Source organism: Narcine bancroftii, chromosome 3, assembly GCF_036971445.1.
Source record: "Narcine bancroftii isolate sNarBan1 chromosome 3, sNarBan1.hap1, whole genome shotgun sequence".
In the NCBI taxonomy this organism is placed as follows: domain Eukaryota; kingdom Metazoa; phylum Chordata; class Chondrichthyes; order Torpediniformes; family Narcinidae; genus Narcine; species Narcine bancroftii.
The window spans coordinates 283246779-283269124 of record NC_091471.1 but is presented as its reverse complement, the minus strand read 5'-3'; the positions used below and the strand labels follow the sequence as shown (position 1 = coordinate 283269124).

The window sequence follows — 22346 nt, the reverse complement described above, 5'->3', positions numbered from 1 at the left end:
AGTCGATGCTGAGCATTTGTTTTGTGGGTTGTTTCTGCGCAGTTCTCCTGTCTGGCCTGATGGGGGAGCCAGTTCATTCTATGCATCAAGATATTTTAATCTGGATGTGGTGAGCCTTGAGAAAGAAACCCAAGATTCACTTCAGCTGTTGGTTCAGTCGTTGTGCTTCATTTAATCCGCGCCGCCTTTGGAACAGCAGCAGTGTGTATGACACCGTGAAACACCCCAGGTGCTTCAGGGAAGCATTCTCGCTGAAGCTGACACTGTATTACGTGGACGGATCCAAAATCAATTCTGAAGGTAAATTTAAAGGAGTAGCTAGCAGGAGAGGGTGGCAGAGAGGTGCAAAGTAGTAATTCCAGAGTTAGTGGCTCTGTCGTTAAATTTCATTGAATGATTACTTGCATTTTCCAAGTTTCTCCATCGTTGCTTTATCATTCATGTTCCTTGTGTTCCTCAATGTTGACAAACGTGCTTAGATGCTTAGACCATAATATTGGAATTCTCTCCCTAAACCCTCTTTTACAGTTTTTCCATGAAGATCTTACACAAAAGCTCGCCCGTTACTGAGGTTTCATCAATGTTTTCCACTTAAAATTTACTCTGCTCTAATTATTTATCTGTGACTCATCTAATTTAAATTATATTGTTGTTTCTGTAGGCCTCTGGCAAGAATTAACTTTGTGATCATGCAGAGTAGTGCACTGAGTCTCCTGAGTGAAGTGGTTGGCTGGATTTACTTCTTGGCCTGGTCTGTCTCGTTCTACCCTCAAGTGGTTGAAAATTGGAGGCGCAAAAGGTAACCTGTTCATGCGGACACTTTTGAATATCCTTTCATCGCACTCAAAATCTGTTTGTGTCTTGGATTTGAAGTGTTTGCTAATTCTGAAAACTATTGGAAATAAAAAGGCTTTCTGACAGGTGTCTCCTTCTCCATGTGCGGGATGTGTACTTCTCTGGCAAGGCCAGAATTTGTTGCCAATCCTTAAACACTCGTGAGGGAATCATGAACTACCTGCCAAATCAGAGGAACCTTCTTGCTGTAGTAAAGTAAATAAGGGTAGATAAATCCCCAGGGTCTGTCTATTCCCCCAGACCTTGTGGGAGACTAGTGCAGAAATAGCAGGGGTTCTGGCAGGTATAGTTAAAATGTTGTTAGCCTTGGGTGTGGTGCCGGAAGATTGGGTTAGCCAATTCAAGTCCTCGGCCTAGGTTGATTTGGTGAGGTCAAATTTGGAGTATTGTGTGCAATTTTGGTCACCTAACTACAGAAAAGGTATCAATAAGGTTGAAAGAGTGCAGAGAAAGTTTACTAGGATGTTGCCAGGACTTGAAGAGCTGAGTTACAGAGTAAGGTAGGACTTTATTCCCTGGAGCATATAAAAATGAGGGGAGATTTGTCACAGATATTTAAAATTATGAGAGGGATAGACAGAGTCATTATAGGTAAGCTTTTTCCATTGAGGGTAAGTGAGATACAAACCAGAAGACATTGGTTAAAGGTTGAAGGGGAAATGTTTAGGAGGAACATGAGGGGGAAACTTCTTCACACACACAGAGAGTGGTGGGAATGTGGAATGAGCTGGCAGCTGAATGTGAGCTCAGTTTTAACACTTAAGAAGAATTTGGATAGGTACGTGGATGGGAGAGGTATGGAGGGGTATGGACTGGGTGTAGGTCAGTGGGACTAAGCAGAAAAGAGGTTCGGTGCCTGTTTCTTTTCTGTAATGTCCTATGTGTGACTTGCGCCAAATCCACAGCTGGTGCCTTTTTTATGTTCCTCCCCCCCCCCGACCTTCTACATGGCAGATACAGCTTTTGGAGCATCTAACGATGTTGCTGTAGAGCATCACACTTTGGAGAATTAGGAGAGGAATTCAGGTGGCTAGGCTAGGCTGTTGGATTTTAAGAGGAGTTTATTGTTGTTGCAGTATCTGCCCAGTGGAGATCTTGAAGAACATGATTAAGAACAAAAAAGACCCTTTTAGCACACTATGTTAGTTCCAACCATCTAGTGCCCATCCATACTAATCCTATTTACCATAGAAAAGCAGAATACTACAGCATCAAAACCTCTAGTCCATACCAAACTATTATTCTGCAAAGTCCAATCGACCTGCACCCGGACCATAACCCTCTGTATTCCTCCCATCCATGCACCTATAATCTTCTCTCAAACCCCCATCACATTCTCCACTGGCAGCTCCTTTCTCACTCTCACCACTCTCTGCATGAAGACGTTTCCCTGAATGTTCCCCTTAAACATTTTATCTTTAACCTAATCCTCTTGTTCCTGGCTCACCCATTTTTAGTGGAAAAACCCTGCTTGCATTTACTCCATGGATAACCCCTCATAATTTTGTATACCTCTTATCAAATTTCCCCTCATCCTCTGACATTCAAGGGAATAAAGTCCTAACCTATTCAACCTGTAACTCAGTTCATCATGTCCTGGCAGCATCCTTGTAAATTTTCTCTGCAATCTTTCAATATCTTTCCTTGAGGTAGGTGACCCATGATGTTAACTGAGGCTGCCTTCTGCCAGCTCTGGATCATTGTATTTCCAACTACCTGCGAAACATTTGGCCTCACCAATGTCTTAATGGAACATCAACATCACATCTCAACTCCTGTACTTGATACTTTGATTTATGAAGGCCAGTGAGCCAAAAACGTTCTTTACAACTTATCCACCTAATGTCTATGTATTCCCAGATCCCTCTGTTCTACCGTACTCCACAGCGCCTCACTTTTTACCATGTATGTCCTTCAACTTTCCTGGTAACCTCTTCAAAATACTCTAGTGATCATGATGCCATTAGTTTCCAGATAATTATGGATAATGATCTGTCTGGTCCTTGGGTTGAGATTCTAAATCGGAGAAAGGCCAATTTTGAGGAAATGAGAAACGATCTAGAAAGCTTAGGTTGTTTCCTGGCAAGGATGTGCTCAGTAAGGGAAGGCCTTCAAAGGTGAAATTTTGAGAGTACAGAGAGTATGTTCCTGTCAGGATTAAAGAAAAGTTAACAGGCACAAGGAACCTTGGTTTTCAAGAGATATATTGGGGATCTGGTAAATAAGAAGGGAGAGAAGTATGGCAGGTGAAGCCAAAAGGAGCAAATGAGGAACTTGAGGACCATATAAAATTGCAATTAAAAACTTAAAGAAGGAAATCAGGAGGGCTAAGGTGAGTTTGCTTTGGCAGGCAAGGTGAAGGAAAATCCTAAAGGCTTCTACTGATATATTAAGAGCAAAAGGCTGCTAAGGGACAAAATTGGTCCTCTTGAAGATCAGAGTGGTCAGCTTTGCATGGATCCAGAAAGGATGGGGAGAACCTGAATGGGTTTACATCTGTATTTACTCAGTAAACTGCACAGAGTCAAGGGAAATAAGGCAAACAAGCAGTGAGGTCAAAAAACCTTCTTGCTGTAGTAAAGTAAATAAGGGTAGATAAATCCCCAGGGTCTGTCTATTCCCCCAGACCTTGTGGGAGACTAGTGCAGAAATAGCAGGGGTTCTGGCAGGTATAGTTAAAATGTTGTTAGCCTTGGGTGTGGTGACGGAAGATTGTTTAAAAAACATTCCAAAAATAACCCAGGAAATTAAAGGCTGGTGAGTCTGATGTCAGCAGTAGCTAAATTATTGGAAGGTGTTCTAAGAGATCGTATATACAAGTATTTGGATAGTCAGGGACAGATTAGTGATAGTCAACACGGCTTTGGGCGTGATAGGTCATTTTTAACAAATCTTAGTTTTTCGAGGAGGTTACCAGGAAAGTTGACGAAGGAAAGGCTGTGGTTGTTATTTACATGGACTTCAGTCAGGCCTTTGAGAAGTTGGGAGGTTAGTCAGGAAGGTTCAGACACTTGATATTTATGGTGAGGTAATGGATTCAACATTGGCTTCATGGGAGAAGCCAGAGAGTGGTGGTGGATGATTGCCTCTCAGACTGGAGGTCTGTGACTGGTGGTGTGCCTCACGGATCAGTGCTGGATCCCATGTTATTTGTCATCTATATAAATGATCTGGATGAAAATGTGGTAAAGAGGATCAGCAAGTTTGAAGATGGCACAAAGATTGGAGGTGTAGTGGACAGCGAGGAAGGCTTTCAAAACTTGCAGAAGGATCTGGACCAGCTAGAAAAATGGCAGATGGATCTTTTTTTGGACATACAGCATGGTAACAGGCCCTTCTGGTCCACGAGACATTGACGCCAAAAAAACGCAATTAAGTAATCCAATATATTTTGAAGGATAAAGGAAACCCGCTTAGACACAGGAAGAATGTACAAACTTATTTGCAGACATGTGTGAGGTGTTGTATTTTGGAAGGAGGAACCAAGGTACACGGCAAATGGTAGGGCACTAAGGAGTGGGGTCGAACAGAGGGATATGGGAATATAGATGCATAATTCCCTGAAAGTGGTATCACAGAAAGATAGGGTCCTCAAGAGAGCTTTTGGGGAGGAGTCACGTGATGGAGTAGTGGCCGGACAGTGAACTCCAGCCCTCTCCAGAAAAGTCGGGAAAAATAAAGGAAAACACAAAGGCACAGAAATAAAAGTGAAAAAAAAGTGAGTATAAAGGTGGAAAGAAGATGGCGACAAAAAAAGAAAAATCGAAAGCAACGGTAAGAAGAGAGGAAGAGAAGACAACGGAGGAAGAAGGTGAAGGCCTTACCTGTTCGAAGAGGCCCGCGGTGGAGAGAGAAACCCACTCCCTCAGGTCGGTAGATAATGGACTACAAAAATGGCTCGCTGAGCCGAGAAAAAGTGCGCAACCGCGCATGCGCATGAAAAAAAACACACCGACGGGAGGGGGGACCAGCTGGGGAGTCGATCTCCACAGCCGGCAACGACAGCTGCAGAACACCTGCAGCAAGAAGAGACCACAGAAGACAATGGAAACAAGAAAGAAGAGAAGAAAAGGGCAACAAAGAAACAACAGATGGCCAACCCAGAGGAAGAAGAAGAGGAAGAGGAAGAGTACAGTGAAATAGAAGAAGAAGAGAAAGGCAAGATAAAGGAGGTACTTTCTCTTATTAAAGGATACATGGAGTCATTTACAGAATGGCAAACACAGGAATTTAATGATTTAAGAAAAAGAATAAACAACACAGAAAAGAAAATGAATAAAATAGATATGACCTTAACAGAAATGGGAAAGAAAATGGACAAGATGGAAGAGCGGGCAGTAGCAGCAGAAATGGAGGTAGAAGACTTAAAAAAGAAATTAGAGGAATCTAATAAAAAAGTTATAGAGACACAAGAACTGTTAGCTCAGAAAATAGATATAATGGAAAATTATAACAGAAGAAATAACATAAAGATAGTGGGCCTTAAGGAAGATGAAGAAGGCAAGAATATGAGGGAGTTTATAAAAGATTTATAAAAGATTGGATCCTAAGACCCTAGGATGTCCAGAACTACAGCAAGAAATGGAAATAGAAAGGGCACATAGAGCATTGGCCTCTAAACCACAACCACAACAAAAACCAAGATCTATTGTAGTAAAATTCCTAAGATATACTACAAGAGAAAAGGTACTAGAGAAGACAATGGAAAAAGTAAGAGAGGGCAACAAACCACTGGAGTATAAAGGGCAAAAAATCTTCATTTATCCAGATATAAGTTTTGAACTCCTAAAGAAGAGAAAAGAGTTCAATACAGCAAAGGCGATTTTATGGAAGAAAGGGTATAAATTTATACTAAAGCATTCAGCGGTATTGAAAATATTTATTCCAGGACAACAAAACAGACTATTCTCGGACCCAGAAGAAGCACGAAAATTTGCAGAACAATTACAAAAATAGACTGAGGGATGAAGACGGGTAATGAGAGTAAAAATGATCACGATTGATATGTATGTGGGTAAAGAGGTATAAGAGTGAATAGATAAAATGTGCATATGTGAAGGTATCTGTACTTAGAGGAAAATATAGATAGTATAGACAAGAATGAATAAGGGAAGGAAATGGAATAGAGAGAATAAGGAGGGAATTAAAAGAGTGACCTTTGTTACATATGAAAAGTGAAATCTTTTCTGGGGAGGGCTGGGTGGGGAGAAATAGCGGTCACTGCAAAATCAGTTGACGCTTGCGAGTGAATTCGCAAACCCAAATGGAGAGGGGAGATGTGGTTGTCCGACAAGGGATAAAGGACAACTCAGGAGGGGAAGGGGAGATTGGGGATAAAGAAGATATAAATAGGAGAATAAGGAAAATGTTGGATGTTGTAGGAATGTTGTCTTATAAAGAGTTGAAAATAAGAAAACAGAAATGGAAAAGGAGGAAAGGTAATGATGGAAAAACGGAAGGAGAAGATAAACAAAGTATAAAATGGCTACGCTGAACTATATGACTTTTTCTTTGGCTTGGCTTCGCGGACGAAGATTTATGGAGGGGGTAAAAAGTCCACGTCAGCTGCAGGCTCGTTTGTGGCTGACCAGTCCGATGCGGGACAGGCAGACACGATTGCAGCGGTTGCAAGGGAAAATTGGTTGGTTGGGGTTGGGTGTTGGGTTTTTCCTCCTTTGCCTTTTGTCAGTGAGGTGGGCTCTGCGGTCTTCTTCAAAGGAGGCTGCTGCCCGCCAAACTGTGAGGCGCCAAGATGCACGGTTTGAGGCGTTATCAGCCCACTGGCGGTGGTCAATGTGGCAGGCACCAAGAGAATTCTTTAGGCAGTCCTTGTACCTTTTCTTTGGTGCACCTCTGTCACGGTGGCCAGTGGAGAGCTCGCCATATAATACGATCTTGGGAAGGCGATGGTCCTCCATTCTGGTGACGTGACCCATCCAGCGCAGCTGGATCTTCAGCAGCGTGGACTCGATGCTGTCGACCTCTGCCATCTCGAGTACCTCGACGTTAGGGGTGTGAGCGCTCCAATGGATGTTGAGGATGGAGCGGAGACAACGCTGGTGGAAGCGTTCTAGGAGCCGTAGGTGGTGCCGGTAGAGGACCCATGATTCGGAGCCGAACAGGAGTGTGGGTATGACAACGGCTCTGTATACGCTTATCTTTGTGAGGTTTTTCAGTTGGTTGTTTTTCCAGACTCTTTTGTGTAGTCTTCCAAAGGCGCTATTTGCCTTGGCGAGTCTGTTGTCTATCTCATTGTCGATCCTTGCATCTGATGAAATGGTGCAGCCGAGATAGGTAAACTGGTTGACCGTTTTGAGTTTTGTGTGCCCGATGGAGATGTGGGGGGGCTGGTAGTCATGGTGGGGAGCTGGCTGATGGAGGACCTCAGTTTTCTTCAGGCTGACTTCCAGGCCAAACATTTTGGCAGTTTCCGCAAAGCAGGACGTCAAGCGCTGAAGAGCTGGCTCTTCTTTAAATATTAATGGAATACATAACCAAATTAAAAGGAAGAAACTACTAAATTTACTGAAAAAGGAAAAAATTGATATAGCATTTGTCCAAGAAACACACTTAACTGAATTGGAGCACAAGAAATTATAGAGAGATTGGGTAGGACATGTAAAAGCAGCATCATATAATTCAAAAGCAAGAGGAGTGGCTATATTAATTAGTAAAAATGTGCCATTTAAAATAGAAGAGGAAATAATAGATCCAGCAGGGAGATATGTTATGATAAAATGTCAGATATATTCGGAGTTTTGGAATCTACTTAATGTATATTCACCTAACGAAGAAGATCAAAAGTTTATGCAAGATATCTTTTTGAAGGTAGCTAATACGCAAGGGAACATACTAATAGGAGGGGATTTCAACCTGAATTTGGATCCAAATATGGATAAAACGGGGAAAAAAATTAACAGAAAGAACAAAGTAACCAAATTTATAATTAAATCAATGCAAGAAATGAAACTTTTGGATATATGGAGGAAACAAAACCCAAAAGAAAAGGAATACTCATACTACTCGGCTAGACATAAAACATACTCAAGAATAGACCTATTTTTGTTATCAGCTAGTATGCAGGATAGAGTAAGAAAAACAGAATATAAAGCGAGAATACTATCGGACCATTCACCCTTAATATTGACAGTAAAGCTAGAGGACATCCCTCCAAGAATGAATAGATGGAGATTAAACCCCATGCTACTTAAAAGACCGCATTTCAGAGAATTTATTGAAAAACAATTAAAAATGTATTTTGAAGTAAATACGGAATCAGTGGAAGATAAGTTTATACTATCGGACGCAATGAAAGCATTCATTAGAGGGCAAATAATAAGCTATGTAACCAAGATGAAGAAGGACTATAATCAGGAAACAGAGCAGTTGGAAAGGGAAATAGTAAACATAGAAAAAAAATTAGCAATGAAGGAAGATACAACCAAAAGAAGAGAATTGGCGGATAAAAAAATAAAATATGAAACATTACAAACATATAAGGTAGAGAAGAATATAATGAAGACAAAACAGAAATATTATGAACTAGGGGAAAAAACGCACAAAATCCTAGCATGGCAGCTTAAGACAGAACAAGCTAAGAAAATGGTATTGGCATCAAGGAAAAAAGACAAACAAATTACATATAATCCAAAAGAAATTAAGGAAAACTTTAGAGAATTCTATGAACAATTATACCGAACTGAAAACGAAGGGAAAGAAGGGAAAATAGAGGAATTTTTGACTAAAATTGAACTACCAAAACTACAAATAGAGGAACAAAATAAATTAACAGAACCATTTGGAATAGTAGAAATACAAGAGATAATAAAAAAATTACCAAATAATAAGACACCAGGAGAGGATGGATTTCCAATAGAATTCTACAAAACATTTAAAGACTTATTAATACCGCCCCTCCTGGATGTAATCAACCAGATTGATGAAACACAAAGCTTACCAGATTCATGTAAAACAGCAATAATTACAGTAATACTAAAACAAGGGAAAGATCCACTCTTACCAGCGTCATATAGACCAATATCTTTGCTAAACACAGACTATAAGATAATAGCTAAACTATTAGCAAACAGATTAGCAGAACAGGTACTGAAAATGGTAAATTTAGACCAAACTGGATTTATCAAAAAAAGACGCACAACAGACAATATTTGTAAATTTATTAACTTAATTCATGCAGTAGAAGGAAATAAAGCACCTGCAGTAGCAGTTGCTTTAGACGCAGAGTAGGCCTTCGACAGAGTAGAATGGAATTATTTGTTCAAAGTATTGCAAAAATTCAGTTTACCGGAGAAGTATATTAATTGGATTAAAGCATTATATAAGGGACCGTTAGCGAAAGTGACAGTAAATGGACATGTATCAAAGCAATTTAACTTAAGCAGGTCAACGCGGCAGGGATGCCCACTATCACCTTTATTGTTTGCGCTAGCTATAGAACCACTAGTAGAATTGATAAGAATAGATAATAATATAAAAGGAATAAAAATAAAAGACAGGGAATATATAATCAGTCTATTTGCGGATGATGTTATAGTGTACTTAACAGAACCAGAACTATCAATAAAAGAATTATATAAGAAATTGAAGGAATATGGAGAAGTGTCGGGTTACAAGATAAACGTAAATAAAAGTGAAGTAATGCCTATGAATAATGCGGATTTCTCAAAATTTAGGAAGGAATCTCCATTCAGATGGCAAATGCAGGCAATAAGATACCTAGGTGTACAAATAAACAAAAATCTAGGCCAATTATATAAACTCAATTATAATCCACTAATGAAAAAATTACAGGACGATTTAGAGCATTGGAAAGATCTACCACTAACACTGATAGGAAGGATAAACTGATTTAAATGAACATTTTTCCAAGGATATTATACTTATTTCAGGCATTGCCAATACAACTGACAGAAAAATTCTTCAAAGAGTTAAAGAAAATAATAAGGAAATTTTTATGGAGAGGGGGGAAACCGAGGATAGCACTAGATAAATTAACAGAATGGTATAAACAAGGAGGCTTACAATTGCCAAACTTTAAAAATTATTATAGAGCCGCACAATTAAGATACCTATCAGATTTTTATCAAACAAGGGAAAAACCAGACTGGACGAGATTAGAATTAGATAAACTAGGGGAAAAGATACCTGAACACATATTATATAAATGGGATGAAAAATTGGTACAACATAGAACTTCTCCAGTATTACATCATCTCCTCAATATTTGGAAGAAGATCCATGTAGAAAGAAATAAAACAAATTATCAATTACCAAAACTAATATTGACTCAAAATAAGCTACTCCCTTTTACAATAGACAACCTTTCCTTTAGAGAATGGGAAAAAAAAGGGATTAAAAGAATAGAAAATTGTTTTTCAGGAAGTAGATTCTTATCCTTTGAACAAATGAGAGATAAGTACAATATAACTGGAGATACAGCGCTGGCATATTACCAACTGAGATCCTACTTGAAGGATAAATTAGGAAGCAATTTGAGTTTACCAGAGGGAAGTAACCTTGAATATGTGATTACAGATACAATGTTAATCAAAAGATTTATAACAAATATGTATATTAAACTGCAAGAAAAGGAGAATGAGGAAACAAATGGTAAAACTAAACAAAAATGGGAACAAGATTTAAATATAAAGATAAAAAAGGAAACATGGGAGAAATTATGTTCTGGAACGATGAGAAATACAATAAATACGAGGCTACGTATGATACAATATAATTGGTTACACAGACTATACATTACACCGCAAAAGTTAAATAAATGGGACCCAACAGTATCTGATAGATGTTTTTGATGTAAAAAAGAAATGGGAACAACAATTCATGCAATCTGGACATGTGAGAGAGTAGAAAAATTTTGGGATGATCTCAATCAGATATTAAATAAAATAACAGAAAACAATATACCAAAGAATCCAGAGATCTTTCTCCTAAGTAGCATAAAAAACAAAGAATTTGGAATTGATTTGGAGGATGCACAAAAAAGATTTGTTAAGATAGCCCTAGCCGTAGCAAAAAAATGTATTATGTCAACCTGGAAATTGGAAGATAATTTAAAAATACAACAATGGTATATAGAAATGAATAAATGTATTCCATTAGAAAAAATAACATATAGTTTAAGAAATAATATTGAAATATTCGAACAAGTATGGGAGCCTTACATTAAATACAATAGCGACAACCTACCGGGGACAAACATTACCTAAGTTGATGGAAGGAGAAGGAAAGAAAAGAATGGACTCTGTAGAATTTCTGGTGTATTTTTGTTGAATGACAACATTGTCTGACTGGTTTAATGCAACCTAGATTGTATACCTAAAATGGATGAGAGGGGGGGGTGGTGGGGTGGCTTGGGAGGAGGGAGGGGGGGAAAAAAAGTCACTGTAAATGTGTGAAAAAGAAAAAGTGTATATCATGGCTAATGTGATTTATGGTGTGAAAAATAAAAAATTTTAAAAAATAAAAGAGCTTTTGGCATATTGGCCTTTAGAAATGAGAATATTGAATAGAGGAGTTGGGATGTTGTGGTAAAGTTGTACAAGACCAAATTTGGAGTTTTGGGTGCAGTTTTTGTCACATAACTATAGGAAAGATATCAATAAGATCAAAAGAGTTCAGAGAAGATTTATAGGACTTGAGGAACTGAGTTACAGAGAAAGTTTAAGCAGCTATAGGGACTTTATGGAGTGTAGAAGAATGAGGGAAGATTTGATAGAGGAATACAAAATTATGAAGAGTATAGATAGATTAAATGCAAATAGGAATTTTCTACCAAGGTGAGGTGAGATGCAAGCTAGAGAACATGGTTTGAGGGCAAAAGGGGTGAAATTGAGGGGGAATTTCTTCACATAGAGAGTGGTGGGAATGTGGAATGAGCTGCCAGCTGAAATGGTGAATGGGCTTAATTTTTAACATTTAAGAAAAATTTGGACAGGTAACATAGATGGGAGGGTGTGGATGGATGGAGTCAGAATAATAGTTTGGCATAGATTAGAAGGGCCAAAGAGCATGTTTCTGTGCAGTAATGTACCACACACAAAGCCACATTGACTGTCCCTAATCAATCCCTGTCTATCCAAATAAGTATATATCCAGCACTTTGCTGGCCTTCTCTGCCCCAGTGATTGAAGTACTTGTCTTGACACTATTGAAATGTGGCAAGTACCTGCCTTCACCAAGCTCTCAGTCATTGTGTTCTAAATTCTTCAACAGGCCCGATGACCTATTCCTGCTCTTTAGCACTTACATTCCCTCATATCTCCTCCAAACCTCCCACACCATGCCTTAACCCAAGGCTTCTTGATGTCAAACACGTCTAGCCTGGGGAACAGTTTCTATTGTCCTGTAACATGAATTTAGGGGCTGGGTTATGGATCCGAGAGCACGACTTCCAAACAGGAGCTGCCACATTCTAGTGTGTATAAGAAGGTGAGCTCGGTTGAGTGTATAGCTGTCAGGATGGTCCAAGGTTAGGTTATCCCATTTTTATCCCAATGTTGATCCACTTTGTGACAAATGTAAAATTTTTGAGGCTTCTCTGATTCATATGTTCTGGGAATATCCAGAACTACAGGAATATTGGGAACAATTCTTTAAAACTCTATCACAGATTCTTAGGATTAAATTAGAACCATGTCCTTTTATTGCTTTGTTTGGTTATTCTCTAGAAGAGAGGATTTTCTTGAATTCATCTCAAAAAAGGAATAGTAGCTTTTACTTCCCTGATGGCCAGACGGGCAATTTGGATCAGATGGAGAGACGGCAGAGCACCAAACTTAGCATACAAGTTAACCTCAACTCTCCCATTTGCCGTACGAATGCTTTGGTTCCTACTATTTGCTCCATCTTTGCCTCAATAATGGTTTAGGTTTCTGCCAGATTCTCCTGAGCCTCTGCTCCAAAGAAAACAAACCCACTCATCTGTCCTCTTCCTGAAGCATTCTCTCCCAGGCAGTATCCTGGTCAATTTCTCCAGCTCCTCCCTGATTGTACCAACACACCTCCCACGAGGATACAGAACCTTTTCCTGTCCAGATACAACTTGTTCAGCCTCTGCAGATGCCACCTTCCCACAGCTACCAGGGACAAGTCAACGCTCTCTGACGCAGAGTCTGGCCATTCTTCTGCTGGTTAAAAATGGAATTAAATCTTTGGAGAGAGGAGACATTGGATTAGAAGATGTAGAATCTTTGTGGGTAGAATTGAGAAACTTTAAGGGTAAAAAGACCCTATTGGGAGCGTGACTCGGGTGAGTGAATGGGGAGAGCAACTCGGGCGGACGAGTGCGGAGCGAGCAGCAGTGCGACTCAAGCAGACGAGCGGGGAGTGAGCGGCAGTGCGGCTCAGACAGGCGAGCGGGGAGAGAGCGGCAGCGTGACTCGGGCGGACGAGCAGGAGTGAGTGGCAGCGTGGCTCAGTCGGGTGAGTGGGGAGAGAGTGGCAGCAAGGCTCAGTCGGGCGAGTGGGGAGAGAGTGGCAGTAAGGCTCAGGCGGGCGAGCGGGGAGAGAGTAGCAGCGTGGCTCGGATGGGCGAGCGGGGAGAGAGTAGTAGCGTGGCTCAGATGGGGGAGAGAGTAGCAGTGCGACTATTTATAGTCCATTAGTTCTGAGGATAATCACCTTCAACATTTTGCATGAAAATAGTTTAGACAAGGGTAACATTAGTTCCCTTAGAACCAATTTTTCTGAAGCCGATTCTGAGGGCATGCAGAAACTAAAGATCGAATTACAGTATAATTATTGAGTGGGGTCCTAAAACATTTTTTCAACTTGTTTTTTGAAATTCTTCAAGATGACATTACTATGTTGGATCCTGGAAAGGTCCTCCAAGATAGTAGCTCCCAAGAATTTAAATTTGCTCACCCTCTCTTCCGATTTCCCCAATGATCACTGTATCTTACACCTCTGGTTTTCCCTTCCTAAAGTCCACAATCAGCTCCTTGGTTTTGGTGACATTGGGTGCGAGGTTGTTGTGAGTGTACCATTCAGCCAAGTTTTAAATCTTCCCTCCTCTATCTGACTCATTGCCCCTTTGTATACAACCCACTACTATGGTATCACCCACAAATTACAAATTGCTAGATGGTGTTGTCATACCGAGTCACACAGTCGTAGATGTAAAGCGAATAGAGCAAGGGGTAAGAACTCATTCATACCTGTGGTGCTCTGGTACAGATGGAGATAGTGGAGGAGATGTTCTTGTGTTCTTGCCAGATTTGGTTCAGGTGGTGATAAATCTGTAATCCAATTACACAGTGGGGTATTGGGGCCCAGGTCTTGGAGTCTGTTGATCAGTTTTAAAAGAATGATGGTGTTGAATGTCAACATGTAATGAGTTGATAAAGAGCATTGTGATTATGCACCTTTGCTGCCCCACTGTTCCAGGCTTTTGTGTACAACCAGTGAGACCTGTTTCTGCAGTAGGCAAATTTTGATCAGATCCATATCACTTCAATGCTTGAACACCAGCCTCTTGTAGTGCACTACCAGTAACCACAAAGACTAGGCTTTAATATACAGAAGGACCTTTCTGGCCCGGATCCAGGTATAGGAATGGCAGGAAGGGAGAGGTGGCTCGACCTTTATGGCCCAGGACCACGGGGGGAGGAGTCATAGGGTATGTCATCAGTGGGCGGGCCAGCTCCATATATACGGTAGTCAATCATAACTATATACAATGGAGGTGTGGTGGCGTACATCCTCATGGTGAACCGGCTCCACTTGTATCATATGGCGGGGCAGCCATGGGGAAATGGTGTCATCAGAGGTTTCTCTCTGACTCCAGCATCCCTTTCAGCGCACACCAGGTGACTGAGCTCATGCTGCCCTTAAAGGGGCGTGCTGAATTTGAATTAAAACAGTCGTTAATGACCATCGCTGTGTTAGCAGTGATTTCCTTCAGCTCCTGCAATCGCCACAGAGGAAACATCATCACATTTCTACAAAGCAGTAAGGCGCTTGAGGGCATTAATTAACATTGATCAATCTACACTTATCTCCACCAGGCAGACAGGTTCTAAGTAAAAAAACATAATGCTGGAGAAATTCAGCAAGTCAAACTGTCCTTCATATAGCAGAGGTAAAAATACATAACCAACATTTCGGGCCTTGAGCCATTTAACAAGGTATGGAAAAATGTTGGCAGGTGTCTGAACAAAAGAGTGGGGGGGAGGTGTGGTCACAAAGGCAGGAGGAAAATCAGGTGTTGTTCCTCCAATTTACGGGTGGTCTTGGTGGGACACTACAAGCATGGACAGACATGTGAGTATGGGATCGTGCCACAGAAATGAAACAGTTGGCCACTGAGAGTTCTCTGTCACTGATGCAGATGGGGTGGTAGTGTTTCATGTTTACGAAGCATCGAGACAAATGCTGTAAGGATTTTGTACCTTCTCCCTGTGTCTGCGTGAGTTTCTTCTGGGTGGTCCAGTTTCCTCCCATCCTTCAAAATGTACTGAGGTTGCATTTCAATTGGGTGTAAATGGGCAGCATGGGCTCATGGGATGAAAGGGCCTGTTACCATGCTGTATGTCTAAATTTAAAAGCTTGAAATGCCAAGACACAGAACGCTATAGACCAGAGGTGTTAGTACAACAGGTACTTGATAGTCGTGATGTCTTGTGCTGTATGACTGAATTGCAAAGTCTGCCTCCAAAATTAATTGTATGTAAATTTAATGAGACCTGTATTATAAGTAATTGGATGTATAACTGATTCAAGTATCCCTTTTCTGTCTCAGTGTCATTGGATTGAATTTTGATTTTCTTGCACTGAATCTAACTGGTCACATTGCATATGGAGTGTATAACATTGGTCTCTTCTGGATTCTTGATATTAAGGTAAGATTTAATTCCAATCATTACTGCAAAATTCAATTTAGTCCTTCCACAAATGCTGAAACTGTGAGCTCTTCTAATTAAATTATTTGAGAACTTGCACGGGACACTTTTATACCATGCAGGCAACTGCACTTTCATCCCAATTTATCACTGGTTTAATAATAGCAAGGATTTAGCTTATTACGTCATCAAATTGTACAACCCAGAAAACTGGACTTCTTGTGCCAGCTCAGTAAAAGAGCTATCCATGTGGTCCCACCATCTTGATTGCCCTGCAGTATTTCCCCTACAAGTATTTTAGTCAATTGGAACTTCATACAACAGGTAATAGTACAGCACTGAAACAGGCCCTTTAGCCCACGTCCAACTCAAAACTAAAACTCTGCTGCTTGTACAGAATAGATATCCCTCCAACCCCTTCATATTCACAGTCCCCGGGTTTAAAAACGAGTTCTGTTAACTAGGACTGTCTTTAACTCGAATTTGTATTTAAGTCTAAACAGGTACATACAGTCCTTATTTAGCGTCAGTCAGTCAGTAAAATGTTTATCTTAGTATATAACATATACAGTATATATTTTACCTTTCTATGCATGCAAAACACTTAAACACTTCCAAATACACTACAGCATCATAAACATCATAACACAGCACATAATTGGATGATGGAGGAGAAGATGATGGAGAGATGTTGGAGAGGATGAACCTGGTGCTGGAGAGTCTGGGTTTGATTCTGCTGCTGGAGGGGGGACACCCACACTTGCATTGGGTTTATGCTTTGGAGGCATGTCCAGTTCAGTAGTTTCAGGGCTTTTCCCCTGGTAGATTTGGTACAGTACCAATACAGTACAGGTGTATTAGGATTTTTTTCCACGTGAAATTTGGAGGTGGAATCAGCTGTAAAGAAGTTCATTTCCAGCTGCCTTTAACCCAGGGAGGCAGTAAAGAGTCACCAGACTGTTGGTTCACGAGTCACTTGCAAACGAGACGAAATAAGGGCATACATGACTCTACAGGTCCGATGTTCGAAACCGTACTTTTCAGTTTCAAATCTGTTCCCACGCTTGCAATATGCTGTTCGCTACTCTCTTGCGATTCTGGGCAATGGCAGTATTACGCATGGGTATCGTACAGCATACTCTCTTGCGATGCTTGTTCGACCACGCTCAATCCCTAAGTTGACGCCATTCTACTTCCGGCCGGCTTGTCGGTTCGTAAGTACCAGTTGTTCGTAAATCGGGCATTTTAAACCAGTACCTGGTTCTACCATTACCCTGGCACCTAACAGTCTATGTGAGCTACACACAGCTTTAATTTCTCCCTCACCCTAATGCATGTCCTCCAGTGCATGATGCTTTTACCCTGGAGTACACCTTATCGACGCCTCTCATGATTTTATAAACCTCTGTCAGGTCTCCCCTTAGCCTCTGAAGCTCAAGAGAAAGCAACCCAAGTTTGTCCAATCTCCTCCCATAACTCATAGCATCTAAACCAGACATCATACTGGGAACTTCTTCTGTCCCCTTTCCAAAGCCACCACATCCTTCCTGTAATGGAGCGACCAGAATTGCATACAGTATTCCAAGTGCGGCTAACCTCCTTACTTTAAAACTTAATGCCCAACCCACTGAAGCCAAGCATACCATACTCCTTTACAACTTTATCTTCTGGTATGGCCACTTTCAATGAGCTGTGGACCTGAACCCCCAGATCCCTCTGTACATTTATGCTTTGAAGAGCTCTGCCATTAACTGCATGCATTCCCCTCACATTTTACTTCCCAAAGTGCAACACCTCACACTTGACCAGATTAAACTCCACCTGCCATTTCTTTGCCCATATCTGTAACTGATCTATCCTGTTGTATTCTTTAATAACCCTCTACACTATCCATATGTCCACCAATCTGTATCATCCGCAAACATACTAACCCACCCACCTACTTTTTCATCCGTCAATTGCGTACTTCACAAACAATCCCGACACCGATCCCTGCGGAACATTTCTGGTCACTAAGGTGTTCCTAGAGATCAGATATACAAGTATTTGAACAGTGATGGACTGAATAGGGATAGACAATATGGCTTTGTACGTGGGTCATGTTTAACAAATCTTAGAGATTTTCAAGGCAGTTGAAGGAACGGCAATGGATGTTGTCTACATGGACTTTAGTAAAGCCCTTGACAGGGTCCCAAATTGGAGGTTAGTCAGGAAGGTTCGGTTGCTCGGTGTACATGATGAGGTAGTAAATTGGATTAAACATTAGCTTTACTGTAAAAGCCAGGAAGTGGTGCGGTACAGGGATCAAAGCTGGGTTCACTGGTGTTTGTCATCAATATCAAGAGATCTGGATGAAAATGTGATAAATTGGATTAGCAAGTTTGCAGATGACACAAAAATTGGAGGTGTTGTGGACAGTGAGGAAGGCTTTCAAAACCTGGAAAAAAGGGCTGCAAAATGGCAGATAAAATTTAATGCAGGCAAATGTGAGGTGTTGGACTTTGACTGGACAAACCAAGATCAGAAAAGCACAGTAAACAGTAAGGCACTGAGGAGTGAGGTAGGCAGGGATCTGGGAATACATAATTCCTTGAAAGTGGTGTCACAGGTAGATAGGGTCATAAAGAGAGCTTTTGGCACGTTGGCCTTCATAAATCAAACTATTGAGTATGGCTGTTGGAATATGATAGGGAAATTGTATAGACATTGGTGGGACCAAATTAGGAGTATTAGGTGCAGTTTGGTCACATAACTGCAGGAAAGATGTCAATAAGGTTGAAAGGATGCAGAGAGGATTTACAAGGATGTTGCTGGGACTTCAGGAACTAATTTACCCAAAGTTTAAACAGGTTAGGACTTTATTTCCTGGAGTGTAGAAGAATGAAGGAAGGCTTAATAGAGGTATGCAAAATGATAAGTGTTAGAGTAAATGCAAGTAGGTGTTTTGACTGAGGTTAGGTAAGATAAAAACTATAGGACATGGGTTAAGGGTGAAAAGGGAAAAGTTTAAAGAGTATATAGAAGGGAGCTTCTTCATACAGAGAGTGGTGGGAGTGTGTAATGAGTTGCCAGCTGAATTGGTAAATTCAGGCTCAATTTTGACATTTACAAAAAATTTGGACAGGTTCATGGGGGGGGGGATATAGTCCAGATGCAGGTCAGTGGCTCACCATCTTAAAATTTCCTGGATTATCTCTGTTCTTGAACAAATGTACACAACCCACTCTCCAGTCCTTGGAAGCCTCTCCTATTGTTAGTAAGGAAATAAAGATCTTTGTCAAAGCCTCAGAAATCTTCAGAGCAGGGTCCTGGCCCAAGCCAAGCCTGGCCCACTGCCACAATTCTTTTACCCACCTGCTTTTTATAGGGCCTTTGCCATGTACCTAATTAACCATCGAATGAAAGCTCACCAAAAGTCTGAACTGGCCCCACTCGCTCGCCTTTTTTGCCTTCCACTAGTCATTGCTCGGAGGATCGAAAGCCTGCTAAAAAGTATGTGGTAGGAGCTCTTGGTGTTGGATGGGGAGGGAAGTGGCTAACTAGCTCAAGGCAGCAGGGTGAGGAGTGTATTAACAGTTCGGGCAATGTGACCAACACTGGGTCTGCACTGATCACAATGTGTAGTGGTGATTTTGAGTGGGGGAAAGCCGATGAGAAAGGATTTGCAGGGAGTAGATGGGATTTCCTTTCTGGAAAGGACGCTGAGGAGAATTGGGGAACTTTTAAAGGTGAGATTTTGAGAGTGCAGAATCTTTATGTTCCTGTCAGGACAAAAGGCAAGGCCAGATTTTCAAGGGATTTGAAAGTAGGTTTGGGATAAGAGGGAAATTAGAAAGGCAAAAAGAAGGTACGAGGGGGCTATAGCGAATAGGGTGAAAGCAAATTCAAAGGGTTTTTACAAATTTGTGAATAGTAAAAGGAAAGTTAAGGATAGAATAGGTCCACTGGAAAATCAGAGCGGAGATATGTGAGAGGAACCATATGAGATGGAGGAGATATTGAATACATTCTTCTCGTCGGTGTTCGTGAAGGAAAGAGATATTGAATTGTGTAGGATAAGTGAGGCAGAAGGGTTAGTTATGGAAAAGATAGGGATTAGTAAAGAGGGGATTTTAGAACTTCTGGGGTGTATTAAGGTAGATAAGACTCATAAAATTATGAAGGGAATACATAGAGTAGATGTGAATAGGCTCTTTCCCCTGAGGGTAGGGGAGATTGGAACAAGGGGTCATAAGTTAAGGGTTAGGGGGCAAAACTTTAGGAGTAACATAAGAGGATGCTTCTTCACTCAGAGTGGTGGCTAAGTGGAATGATCTTCCGGAAGAGGTAGTTGTGGCAGGGTCAGTTCTGTCATTTAAGAGGACGCTAGATGAGTACATGAATGTGAGGGAGTTGGAGGGTTATGGGCAAGGGAGTGGGTAGATGGAACTAGTGGAGATTCACGTAAATCGGTGCAGACTAGAAGGGTCAATTTGGCCTGTTTCTGTACTGTAAATTGTTGTATGGTTATATGTTATGTAAGAAGAAATGTCCAGTAGCTAAATTTGCAGATAATACAGCTTTGGAAGGAGGGCAAGCTGTGGTGTAGAGATGATTGAGTGACACTGAGAGAAATATATTGCACAGAACAAGTTCTTCTGCGCACTTTGTCACGTGGACAACTAATCCACCGTAATAGCACTTGGTCTGTGGCCTTCTGCCCCACATCCCACTCAAACCGTGCATTCTACATTCCACACTCCACACAGAGGAGGTTAGTTCCTCCAATGCCCTCTGAATCTCATTAACCTAAACATATTCCCTCTAGTTTTAGACACCTTTGCTATTGGGAAAGGTTTACTACTTTAAACATCATCTGCACCCCTCATAATTCGGTAAACCTCAATCAGATCCCCTCTGAAGGAAAATAAACCTAGCCTCTCACCTGGGGAATATCCTGGAGAATAGCCTCTGCATTATCTCTAATGCAATCCCTGCCTTCCCATTGGCTACTTGAGTGAGGAAATAGTGGCGGGAAATGGGAGGGGGTTAACTTGGAAATGGTAAAACAGATTGGTCAAAAAGTAGCCAGCTCACCCAGCAATCTCGTTTTCCCCACGTACTCTCCTTGGACCCCTTCTCTCAGACCATTCATGCTATTAACACCCCAGTGATTCTCCTGGCACAGAGGCAGCGAACCTGCCAACTACTCAATTGTGAGGTGTGGGAGGAAACCAGCAAACAGACCCAAAGTTAGGATAGAGCTGATGCTGCGAGACCACTTGGAGCACCACAAGCGGCCAGCTGGTCATTAATAACTGTCCAGTGAGCCCCCAGCTGAGGCTTTAACTGCGAATTTCATTTTAATGAAATGTGTAAACTTGTGTTTGTTGCTGTTTCAGATTCAGTTCCAGAAGTCAAATCCAGGAAGTGTCAACCCAGTTGGAGCCAGCGATGTCTTCTTCAGCCTCCACGCTATCTTGTTGACAGTGTTTACAATCTGCCAGTGTTTTCTGTATGAGGTCAGCAATCATCTGAAACATTTACTCTTAACAGTTTTAGATCAATATTGTTCTTTTCCTGAGTTTGTTTGCACTTTTCTGATCCAATCCTATTCCAATTCTATTTTAAATAAATTTACGGGTATAATAGACGCTCGTTGTTGTCAAACCTTTGTGACTGTAAATAATTTTGCTTCTAATTTCGGAATCTTTGCCTGACTTTTTTCTTCAAATAATGCTGCTCTAACAGCTGATTATCAATTCACGAACCAGTCAGAGACCATCAGAATTTTAATTCAATACCACGGCTCCCTGCTTGAACCTATCTATTCCACTCGTCTTTTGTTCTAACGTTTAACCATTCATTCCAGATAAAATGTATGCGAAACTTCAATCACCCCTTTCAAGACAATGCTCCAATATTCTTCATGTGGTCAGGAACCACACAAAATAATTTGTACTCCGCCAGCTCAGCTCTACCTTGTAATTCCGTTTGCCGTAAGCTAGAATTTCTGCCATTTCCATTCTCTGTGCCTGCAGCTCTGGATCTCTGTTCCTCTGGAGGCTTTTTACCCTTCAGTTGTCCATTGATTGATCCATTTCCTCATCCACCCCTTGCGTGCAGTATCAGAAAACAGTACTGTTCCTGTAAAATGAAAGTTTACTGAATGCAATTTGTTGGAAGAATTTAGCTTCAGATTCCAGCATCTACAGCCTCCTGTGTGTCTCTGAAAATGAACAGTTGCCGTTATATTTTTTCCACCAATCCCACATTAATCTGTCTTACCCACGTGCTTTTGTATCTCGTTGCCATCTAACTATGCCACTGCAATCTCTCCATGCTCCGTGCCTTTATGTTTGCAAGTTTATGTGGCATTTTTAAACAGCTTCTTAAAATCCATATACAGTAGAACGATGTTGTGCTGACATTTCTTAACCTACTCCATAAGAATTTATTTTTAAATTTTAAAAAATGTAAACCTACAGCACTGCCACAGGCCAATTCGGCCCTACGAGTCCGTCTGCCTGTCCCGCATCGGACTTGTCAGCCACAAACGAGCCTGCAGCTGACGTGGACATTACCCCTCCATAAATCTTCGTCCGCGAAGCCAAGCCAAAGAAAGAAAGAACCTCC

At 41.1% G+C, this 22346-nt stretch overlaps 1 protein-coding gene and 1 long non-coding RNA gene across 7 annotated transcripts in view; one reads left to right on the top strand and one right to left on the bottom strand.

Moving 5' to 3' along the window:
* ctns (cystinosin, lysosomal cystine transporter) overlaps nt 1–22346 on the top strand; it is a 76432-nt gene that overhangs the window by 39391 nt on the left and 14695 nt on the right. For 5 of the 6 annotated variants that reach the window (XM_069928372.1, XM_069928373.1, XM_069928375.1 and 2 more), the window contains exons 6-8: nt 662–799; nt 15632–15731; nt 21113–21232. In XM_069928372.1, the coding sequence (XP_069784473.1) occupies nt 662–799; nt 15632–15731; nt 21113–21232 (358 nt within the window). Of the gene's footprint in view, nt 1–193; nt 301–661; nt 800–15631; nt 15732–21112; nt 21233–22346 lie in introns of those variants that run through there. The other variant, XM_069928377.1, reaches the window with a different exon arrangement.
* The window catches only part of LOC138758870 (uncharacterized), a 13901-nt gene continuing 7753 nt past the window's right edge, over nt 16199–22346 (bottom strand). The window contains exon 2 of the long non-coding RNA XR_011354517.1: nt 16199–21857. This is a non-coding gene — a long non-coding RNA (uncharacterized lncRNA). The remainder of the gene's footprint in view (nt 21858–22346) is intronic.